This window comes from Meleagris gallopavo, chromosome 3, assembly GCF_905368555.1.
Source record: "Meleagris gallopavo chromosome 3, MGAL_WU_HG_1.1, whole genome shotgun sequence".
Lineage (NCBI taxonomy): Eukaryota > Metazoa > Chordata > Aves > Galliformes > Phasianidae > Meleagris > Meleagris gallopavo.
Window position 1 is genome coordinate 7,212,242 of NC_139406.1, and position 11,394 is coordinate 7,223,635.

The following is an 11,394-nucleotide window of genomic DNA, read 5'->3' on the forward strand; positions in this document are numbered from 1 at the left end:
ACCATGTGCTGCACTGACAGTAATACTAGCACAAGAGGAAAAGCCATGTGAATTTTTGATGTTGTAGTCCAAGAGCTGTGAGTCTCTAGAACCGATGACTGTATGTTCTGATGATTTCATAGAACCATTAAGGTTGGATAAGACCACAAAGATCATCTAGTCCAACCACCAACCCAACGTTCATGCCCTCTAAACCGCACCCCTCAGTGCCACAGCTACCCTTTTCCTGAAAACCTCCGGGGATGGTGACTCCACCACCTCCCTGGGCAGCCTGTTCCAGTGCCTCACCGCTATTCTGAGATGAAAGCCTTCTTCCTAACGTTCAACCTGAACCTCCTCTGGCACAGCTTGAGGCCATTTTCTTCCATCCTATCACTAGTTACGCAGAAGAGGAGGCTTACCTCCGCCTTGCTACAACCTCCTTTCTGGTAGTTGTAGAGAGCAATGAGATACCCCCTGAGCTTCCACTTCTCCAGTCTAGAGAATCCAGCTCCCTCAGCTGCTTCCCTTAAAATTTGTGCCCCAGACTCCTCACAGCTTCATTGCCATCCTCTGGACGTGCTCCAGGGCCTCAGTGTCTTTCTTGTAGCAAGGGGCCCAACAGCAAGCACAGTACTGGGAGTGCAGCACCGTCACAGGACTCCATTACAATTCTCAGTATTGCTCGTAGCTGCTGAGGGCCACTGCCGCTTTAAGAACTGAAAAGAGACGTAACCTTCTTGTGGCCAGCGAGACAGAACGAGCAGAGAACTGCTCATCCGGGACGCTGCCACTTCTTGGCAGTGAAGTTCAAGTGCCTCTCTCGTTCAAGTGCCTCCTCTCGTTCTATCCAGATTAGGTGTGACAGCTACTAGGACTTATGGAGCTTGTGGACACGTGATAGCTGAGTGCAGCCATCAGTGGGAAGAGCAGCCATTAGGATAAATATTACATTTTCAAAAGCTTCCCAGAACAGCAAGAGAAATCGCGTGCAATTGCGCCCGCTTCTTTGCCCCAATACAGGGCACGAATAGCAGTAGCAACGCTACGGCGACTTGCACGGAGCTGCCGAGCGCGGCTGTGGGCGCCCGGCGGCGGCGGAAGGAGGGGAAGCTCCACGCTCCGTGCCGCGGCCGGCCCGCAGGGGGCAGCCGCCGTCCCGCTGAGGCCGGCCGGGTCGCGGCGGGGATGGCGGAGGAGGCGGACGAGGCGGAGCTGGGCCTGCTGGAGTGCCGGGTGTGCTTCGAGCGGTACGGCCCCGGCGGGCGGCGGCGGCCGCGTAACCTGCCGTGCGGACACGTCCTGTGCCGCGGCTGCGTGGAGGCGCTGGGCGGCCCCGAGCGGCGACGCCTGGAATGCCCCTTCTGCCGGCGGCCCTGCGGCCTCGGCGAGACCGGCGACTGCCTGCCGCTGCTGCAGCTGCTGGAGCTGCTGGGCCCCGGCGGCCGCGGTCCCTCGGCCCTCGGCAGGGCGGGCGGCGGCGGCGCGGCTCCTCCGCGGCTGCGGCTGTCGCTGGGCGGCTGGGGGTCGCTGCTGAACCCCACGGGGGTGGCGGCGTGCCGGACGTCAGGGCGTCTGGCGGTGACCCACGACGGCAAAAAGAGGATCCACGTCTTCGGGCCGAGCGGGTCCTGCCTGCAGCGGTTCGGCGAACGGGGGGACGCGGGCAACGACGTCAAGTACCCGCTGGGCGTGGCGGTCACGGCCGACGGGCACGTGGTGGTCGCCGACGGCGGGGACCGCTCGGTGAAGGCCTTCGACTTTGACGGGAGGGGGATTCTGGCCGTGCGAGAAGGATTCTGCCTGCCGTGGGGTCTGGGGGCCACCCCCGAGTGCGACGTGATGGTGACGGACGCCGAGGCCGGAGCTCTGTACCGCCTGACGGCCGACTTCGGCAGGGGGCGGCTGAAGCAGTGCCAGCTGGTGCGCTCCAAGCTGACCAGCCCCAGAGGGGTGGCCGTCTGCCCGAGCTCGGGTGCCGTGGTGGTGATAGAGCACCTGAAGACTAAAGGACCGAGCGGCTGCAGCACCCGAATGAAGATATTCAGTGCAGACATGACTCTCATTGGCCAGATGGATAGCTTTGGGCTGAACCTCGTTTTCCCCTCCAAAATATATACCACGGCTGTGGCCTTTGACAAAGAGGGCTGCATCGTGGTGACCGATGTCTGCAGTCAGGCTGTGATATGCCTGGGGAAACCTGAGGAGTTCCCTGTCTTTAACCCGCTTGTAAGCCACGGGCTTTCTTATCCCGTAGGACTAACTTACACAGCAAACAACTCCCTCGTTGTTTTAGACAGCGGTGATCATTCAGTGAAAATATATAGCTGTGCCTGAGTGGGCTTAGGTGTGTTCTGCTACTGGTTTGAGCTGCTTTTGGCTACGAAGTGTGTGCGGTGCTGGTGTTCAGAGGCATGTAGGGGGGGAGGATTTCCTGAGCTTTACATGAAATGAAATTGCTCTCTTAAACCAAGTACTGTACTTCCCATAAAATGTACACCAGATCCCACGCATGGCTGCAGGAGACATGGTGGCTGCTGCAGACCAAAGTCAGCAGTGAACCAACCAAGCAATTAGGAATTTTAGAACTATTCCATATGCTGACAACCAAAAATTCATACTACGTATTATTAACAGCATTTGGAATAGAGTAATCCAAGATCTGCACCTGGGATAGAAAAGGATGCTGCTTTTGCTTACTGTTATTCACATTCTGTTTTTGACATTTCTGCATGACAAAAGAGTCTGACTTGATCATAGGAGAAGTGGCAGCTTCAGCTTAAGGCCAGTTGATCCAGCCATGATCAGTTGCAATACATGAGCTATTAGCATTTAGTGGGTTATATGAAGTGAAAAGATGCTCAAAGCCTTTATGTTTTCTTCTCCATATTGGGGAAATGCACTTCTGGGTATGCCCTTCTTTGTATGCATTTCTTACCACTTTTTTAGTGTTTTACTGAAACACTAACACTTCCCACGTATCGCGTGGATCCATATCTTCATTGGGATGTGTAATTACTGGCATGTGTGGCTTTCCCTAAACGCATCTCCAGGTACTCGTGTTTAGACCATGGGTATTTCTGCATCTACAGAATAGAACTGGCCATGTTAGTAACACAGGTACTCTTGAGAGATTTCCAGTACTGCCTGCATCTGTCTTGAGATTAATATGGTACTTCTGCACCACTCTGCAAAATTCAGTTGAGATTTTGAATGTTGGAGAAGAATAATAAGGACAAAGGAGTGAGAGCCTTGCCTTTTTGAGCCTACAAAAAGTATTTTGCTGACAGCAGATAGCAGGTTAAGAACTTTCTATATTTTCTTGAAAACCGTTTTGCTGTGGATGTGAGTTCTTTTGCCTTACTACACCACAGAAATCCAAGTATATGTGTATTATTTTTAGAACGATATAATGCACCTACTAGAAGATGCTGCATTCTAGGAATTCACATGTTTCTAAAATAATTACCTAGGTAGTTCAGCACTAAGAGGAGGTTACATGTAAATGTGTCTTGTGAGGTGGACACAAACAGATTAAACTAACATTAAACTTCTAGGGTAAATTTAGTGACTGAAAGCATGTGTATTAACTAAAGCTGTTTCAAGTTCATGGGTAATCTTTCTATTGATTAACTTCTCATCTGGCTTCCGCTCTGACTTCTTGGCCATTTAATAACTATGAATAATAATTAATAACTATATGAATAACATGCATGAAATATTTCAAATTGGAGTAATTTTGGCCCTTAAAATCAAACAATGTATTAAAGCTCTCATATTCAGACTATGTATCTTATGTTAACATTTATAAAAGCAAAGCAAACAAGTATATTAAATACAGCTATTTGTAAAGGTTAATTGAACAGTGGACTGGATGTCAAATACCCAAGGAGTTGGATACATTGGAATATGAATAAGAACAGATGAAAGTGGGATCCACCAGTGTCCAAACAAATTGTTTCCACACTCCTGAGAACAGGAAGAGGCCAAGACGTTCCTGTTTTTAAGAAAATAAAATTCTACATACATCCTAGCTGAGGGTTTCTCTTCAATTTCTTTGGGTACTATGGGGAGGCGTGAGGGGCACATGGCTGTGACCTTTCCCTTGTGTGTCAGAGCAACAATTTGATTGTAGACCAACCAATGTTTGGCAGGTGATTTAGCTTAGTGATTGACAAAACCGTGTTCTCCTCCAGTGTCTGATCTCAAAGAAGAGCACAGTCCTGCGGGTCTTTCCGTGAAAGTGCAGCTATGCCAGAAAAAGCAGACCATGAATTTCTGCAGAATTTGATTTCACAGATGTTTCCTCCAGCAATGGCTCTGTCATGCCAAACGCGGGCCACAGGCTAGGCTAGGTTGCAAGAGAGCCGAGGAGCTGATCCAGCCCTACCTCAAGCTAATAAAGCGCAGTCAGCTATGAACTTGTGGGTTTTCAAGAAATCTCCAACTCTTTGAGTTTATATTGTTAACACCATTAACAGCTACAAGGCTTTTTAAAAGACGTATCTGTTTTCCTCTCTTTTTAAATGTTTTTTAAGAAGGATGAACACAGGCACCACAATATAAGGTCAGTCTAGACAGAGTGCCCAAAAAGGCTCCAGAGTTAATGAAGGGATTGGAGGGCAGTGTGTATGAGGAGTGGCTGAGGTCCCTTGGCTGGTTCAGCCCAAAGCAGAGGAGCTGAGGGAGGCCTGATGGCAACCTGCAGCTCCTCACAAAGGGAGAGGAGGGTCAGCGCTGAGCTCTGCTCTCTGGTGGCAGCGACGGGACCTGAGGGAACGGCACTGTCCCGGGGCCCAACCACTCTGTCCATGAAGAACCTTTCCCTAATGCCCAGGCCAAACCTCCCCTGAGGCATGTCTCTGAGGCAGAGAATGGCACTGAATGAGGCCTTACCCACTGTCTGGAGAGCAGCATGTGACACAGGTGTTCCTGTCATCGAGGTAACAGTGAGGAGTGAATGGTGGTATATCCCCCAGAGAACAACATAAGGCTCAGCGCTGTCAACTGGAGCAAAAATGGTATTGCGCTACGGGCTAATAAAGAGTGTTTGTCTGTATTCCATGCCAGATAGTTGACTGACAGTTCCTAATTAATTTGTTTTATCACTTTTATCTGTTACAATCAAATTTCTCTATTTTAGTTGTGGTAAAGTTTATGTTCTTTCTTTTACTTTTTTTGCTCTTTTTTCAACATTGGAGATATTCTGTTGAAGTTATTACAGTGTGATTTGTTAATTCTTTAAAATATATTGACCTACAAAATTTTGTTAGTGGCAAGTCATATAGCAAGTGCATATGATTGGTCTAGAAATACATCTTGGATGATGCAGTAGGAAATATATTGTCTTGAGTAGGAGTCTTCCTGAGAGCTCATAAAGAGAATCTACCTAGAGGAGCAGCCCTGTGGAATATATATTGCTGTTCTATGCATCGGGTGCTCTTGTGTTCAACGGAAATTACTACAATCGGATAACATTTCCTCTGGGGAACTGCTGTGTTTCAGAATCCGTGTAATACCATTTATGCTTTATTTATTCATAATTAATAGTTTGTCACCACAGCAGTTGAGGGATCTGGACAATTCCTCTGAACTATGAGGCATGGACTTTCATCTTCTCAAACCCTCCTCTGCACCAGGAGATTGTTTTTCCTGCTGATCTCGTGGATGTGCAAGTTTCCTAGAGCCTACTCCATGCAGGCATCTTTCCAGCAGCTCTGAAATGCTTATTTTAAAGTATTTGGCTCATGTTGTTTTAAAATCCACTAGAACTCCAATTATTGCCCATTCCGCTCCTGTCTACTTTCATATATTACTCAATATTTGGATTTTGCTTTATTTTACCTGCTGGGGTGTACAATTAATGAATATACCGATGTTATGGTATAGCAGTGTACAATCAATGAATATACAAATGGTATGGTATATCCAGGATCTTGGCTGATGTAATTATTATATTGGAGTAGGAAAAGAAAGACACTCACCCTATCCTGGGCTCACAAAATAGACTCCAGTGGAGTGGATCCCTAGAAGAGATCCTTCCCCACTGGCAGTCAGCTCTTAAATGGGTCTAGGAGAGGTGCAGCCAGGCTCCACCCCTTCCTGCAGCACAGGTGATTTGCCTTCACTTGTGCTCCTGTGGCTGACTCACTGCTCGCCTCAGGTGATTAATCAGAGGTTCAGGCCATGATTCAGCAGCCCCATACACTCCACCCCTTCACAGCGTGAACCAATGATTAGGTAGACCAAAAGGGTGAGCTTTTCCTAGTACAGAGATCCAATATACCGTGACGCTTATACAATTTCATCGCAACACATGTTGGTAAAATTCAAGATGAGTGATGATCGGTGATATCCTTCTATGGGCCAGTGCTCGATGATGTTACTGGAGACATGCAGTCGCGAGGTGCAGGTCCATCCTATGTTCCATCAGTCCCATGAAGACCATCACCGGGTGTTACACATGATCTGACAGTAACACTGGAACGCTTTTGATGACATTTCATTCCTTCTGGTGATCCTGAAGGCTCAAAGACTCACGGGGAGAAATACAGATGTTTCAGAGGTACCAAGAGGGGAAGGTCTGCCCTCCAGGGCAAGATACAGGCCGTATTTCTATCCTGGGTCAACACTTCCGCTTGTACTGGGACACATCCTGGCCGGATGTCTGCGGCTGCATAATAATATCAGGCACCAAAGGAGGTGTCCTGATCTGCCATACGGACATGATGGGAGTCCCTTTAGCAATGAAAATCGGAGTGTTGACCACAAAATCAGTAGGCCATGCACCTATTATTAGAGGGACTACTGAGCCTCCCGCCTCCAACAATCTCCCCCAAGGTGCAAGTAGGCCACACCACTTGGGTCCTACCTGCATCTTCCAAGGCCATTTTATTCTATGGGTGCCAGGATCTAAATTCTCAGGGGCAGGGAGCAGAATATGAAAATAATTACCAATCTGGGGTCTTACCTGATGATCAGTGCCCGTAATTTGGATCCTAAGCGGGGTGGCCTATGTTGTCTGCAGCATTCTCAGGGCACTGGGTCTGCCATCTCAGAGTCTTTCATTCAGGTCCCGCAAGGTTTCATACAGTCTTTTTGTCCACCCCTGCAGGGATGGGAGTCTATCTTCAGGGCAGCCTTAAGAATACTGTTATAACATTCGATGAGGCCTGCTCCTGTTGGATTATATGGCAGGTGGAATCGCCATTCGATGTTATTTTCTTCTGCCCAGCGTTGTATTGTTGCACCAGTAAAATGAGTTCTCTGGTCGCTCTCAATGACTTGAGGTGTCCCGTAGGCAGACATCAGTTTGGTGAGTGCCTTGATGGTATATGCCTGGTTTGCTTTCGGCACTGGATAGGCCTGCAGTAGCCCACTTGCAGTGTCGATGCAGGTCAGGGCATATCTCGCCCCCTCAGACCGAGGAAGGGGCCCAATGTAATCGACCTGCCATCGCTGGAGAGGATTGTGTCCTCTAGCAAGATGGGCTGTTGTTTCGGGCAATGGTCTCGGTCTCATCTTGGAGCAAGCGTCGCAATCCCGGCATGCCTGGATGATGTCCGGTAGCTGTATGGGCAGTCCCCATGCTTTAGCAGCTGCCCACATTGTCTTTTGTCCCGCATGCCGTAGCTTCTACTGTAACCAACGGGCGATGTTCTCAGAGGGTGAATTCTCAATCCATCGAACTCAGGCCAGCGTGTCGGCTTCATCATTTCCCGGTGAATGTAGGGGCTGATGACCAGAAACATGGTAGACACGTACAGTCCTATGTTTGACTGTATTCCATATGTCTAACCACATGTCCTTGCCCCAGATCGGCCGGGCATGGGTAGTCCATTCCTGGGTGGCCCATTGTGCAATCCACAGAGTGAGCCCCCAGGACACAGCCCAACTATCCGTACAGATGTTCAGGATACCATCACCGGGTTCCTTAGTTATAACCATCCACACGGCTCGCAGTTCTGCCCATTGGCTGAAGGTGGGTCAGATTTTTCACCCACCCCTGAATCGGCAGAGTGGTCTTAACTAATATTTCAGCCGTTTGAGTTATCGGCTCTACTGCCTGTAATGCCAAATAGGCAGCCAATAACTGTTTTTCAGTTATACTGTATCTTTCTTCTGCTCCATGCCAGACCTGAGACCAGAAACCAATGGGGGTCCGAACAGAACTCTGGCGTTGCCACAGGCCCTAACCAAAGCCATCTTGAGTGATGTGAACATCCAACTCGGCTGGGAGGGTAGGATCAAATATACCCAATGCCTGGGCTTGTTTAACTGCCAGTTTTGCCTATTGGAAAGCATCCTGTTCTGTTTTCCCCCAATCCCAAAGCTGCCCCTTTTTTGTGAGTCTATGCAGTGGCCTTAGCAGCTGCGCTAGGTGAGGTATAAAAGAACGCCAATAACCCAATATACTTAGAAACTCTTGCAGCTGCTTTGATGTTGTAGGGACTGGGAACGCCTGAACCTTATCTATGACAGCACTGGGTAGTACTTTGGTCTTTCCTGACCAAACCACCCCCAGGAATTTTACGGACAGGCCTGGACTTTGCACCTTTTGGGGATTTATAGCCCATCCCCTCTGTTGTAAATAGGCGGTTAAGGAATCTGCCGCCCGCCCTACTGCCTCCAGTGAGTCGGATGTCAGCAGGAGATCATCAGTATAATGATATAGGTTAACATCATTAGTTTTTTTCCAATCAGCCAGGTCATGCACCACTAGATTGTGACAATACATTGGTGAATGCACGTACCCTTGTGGCAGGATCTGAAAGGTCCACTGCCTGCCTCTCCACATAAACGCAAACTGATCTTGTGATTCCTCAGTAATTGGGATACTGAAGAACACATTTGCTAAATTTAGGACACAGTGATAGGTTTTTATCTCCCTACTCAATGTGTCCATTAGGGAGGCAATATTGGGTACAGCCGCAAGAATAGGCGGCGTGACCTTATTTAATTCCCTGTAATCTACTGTCATTCTCCACGTGCCATCCGACTTTGACACTGGCCATATGGGGGAATCATATGGGCTGTGTGCAGGTCTTATAATGCCCACTTTTTCTAATTCCTGCACCGTCTTCGATATTTCATCCTGCCCACCCGGGAGTCTATACTGTCTCACATTAGTAATCTGCGCAATTTCAGCAAGCAAATAGGCCCATAATCCAGCGCGGTTTCGGTAGGCAAATTGGCCCATGTTTCACATGGCCCCTTAATACTGCCTGCACCGCCTGGATACTGATACATCTCTGTCAAAGTTTGAACTCTCCCACAGTTGTCTGGAGAGCCAGACCACATAGAATATCTATGCCCAAGTAGTATTCCTGGTCTGGGGCAATAGATACCTTATACTCCCAGGGTGAGAGACGCCTAACCCCCAGTTTCAACCGTGTTTGGGTGACAGGAATAGTCTGTCCCCCAAAACCACCAATCATCACTCTGTCTCCATCAAATTTGGTTGGATCTCAGTAGATAATTGATGTTTCTGCTCCAGTGTCCACTAATGCCATAACTCTCTGAATATTTTTTTGGGACCAATAAATCGTTAATTCTACATAGAGACTAACATCCCTCGTCACGCCATGAATTGTGGTAGGGCCAATTCTTTTGCTTCCGGTGGCTCAGGCATCGTGGCCCTGAGACACCTGAGGTGGCTTTTTTTTCCTATTAGGAACAGTGAAGTCTTCTAGGTTCCATGTTGTTGTTGGTATTCTCTCTATAACCCTTACCCTTGGTTTCTTAGGGTAGTTTTGAAATTTTTGATTGTCCTTTAGTTGTCTCCAAAGCTGGAGAAGGACATGGTTGGGCTGGTGGTCAATCTTAGCAAATTGTACCCCAGCCCAAATTAAGTCATTAAACATTTGTTTTCAGGAAACCCTTATGGGTCCCGATCGAGGAGCTCGAGTAGCCAGCATCTTGGTTTTAGTCACCGGTAGGACCTCAGCTTCTTCTAACGTCCGGATGTTGCGCCTAGTCTACAGGTGTTCTGTTTCTCCTAGGTTGGCCACTAACTGGGCAGCCTGCTGGACTACAGCTTCTGAGGCCACCAGGGGTTTTAATATAGATACCAAAGTACCATACAAATGAGAGGGAGCTTGCTGTAGAATTAAGTCTCTCATCCCTGCTAAGAATTTGACCATATCAGGACCATCAAATGTATCTTCATAAATTGCTTCCCTTATGCCTAATTCACGGATATAATTTTGAAGGTCCTCCATGGAGGACCACATCCCTATATGTAGAGCTATATCAGATTTATTTGGCCAACTTGGATATTTCTGGGCCATTCACTAAAACACTTTCTGCCCCAGAATCCCACAGTCTTAATAACCAAGCTGGCACACTTTCTCTAGGCTTCTGCCGAAATCACTGTACTAAATCCATCAATTCCGTTGCCGTGTATGGCCGGGCTGTTACATACAAATGAGTCTGGGCAGGGGGCCACTGATCAGGCGGCAGCCCTGCCGGTCTGTCCTGTACTTTTTTTGTTTTCTGAGTTATGACAGGATGGACTTTTAGTGGATCTGTCAAAATTGGAGATTTGAGATCTCCAATTTAGTTTTTTTATTTTCCTGATCAACAAAGTCGGTTGATTCAGGAGTCTGGTCATCATGTATTGAAATGTTACAAACTTGACCTATTGAAAGATGCAGAATTGGTTTCTTCCCTGTCAATATGCCACGTTCTTGCTTCAGCTTTTCTATACGGTCTTTTAAAAGTTGGTTTTCATTCTCTAAAGATAACGGGAGACAGAATCCACTAGTACACATACAACAAACTAAAAGGACTTTGATGTTTTCACTTTCTCTTGCTTCTTCCTTTATGCAGTTATGCACATTTACCCTATAGCTCCTTTAAAATAGGTTTTCAGGGTGATGCCTTAATGCTGTCTGCTTGTCAGAGGCCTGCACAATACATCCTGCCCTTTCCATCTGGAAATCAGTTGGAACTTAGTCACAGATTTCAACAGATCAAAAAATGAGAGAGCGATGATAAAATCACAAGGGACTTACGTGCAAAAAAATGTAATTACTTATGTGATGGTTAATTGGTTTGTCTGGATGCATCGAAAATGGGGATAGCTAGGGATGTACTTTGCCTTCTGTAAGCGTGCTGATATTTTCACAGAGAATATAATTTAGGACTGTGTCAAGTTGCTTCGATGATAATTCCCATTGCAATCTCGTGTTTTAACAATGTGGATTAAAACAAATGCAGTAGAAAATATTCCCTTAATATAATCTCTTCAGCCCCTGCTATAGGTTGATAGGTCTGCTGCACATATGTGCTGCAATCTCTACTTGGTTTATGTTAAAGCTTTGATCTCAGGTTGCTGTCGCATATAAGTATACCAGGGTCTGTTTACAGCATTCAGCAGTAAGACAAAGTCATTTCAGAAATGATAGGGAATGC

The 11,394-nt window shown here is 47.4% G+C and overlaps 1 protein-coding gene across 1 annotated transcript; it reads left to right on the plus strand.

Moving 5' to 3' along the window:
* The first annotated feature begins 780 nt into the window (after window positions 1-780).
* On the plus strand, window positions 781-4,012 carry NHLRC1 (NHL repeat containing E3 ubiquitin protein ligase 1). The gene has a single exon (XM_010708445.4). It carries the CDS (start codon window positions 1,168-1,170, stop codon window positions 2,314-2,316), a length of 1,149 nt encoding a protein of 382 aa, XP_010706747.2. The 5' UTR covers window positions 781-1,167; the 3' UTR covers window positions 2,317-4,012.
* Window positions 4,013-11,394: the final 7,382 nt, after the last annotated feature.

Coding starts and splice junctions, on each gene's coding strand:
- NHLRC1 (XM_010708445.4), top strand. CDS start 1,168: ATGGCGGAGGAGGCGGACGAGGCGGAGCTGGGCCTGCTGGAGTGCCGG.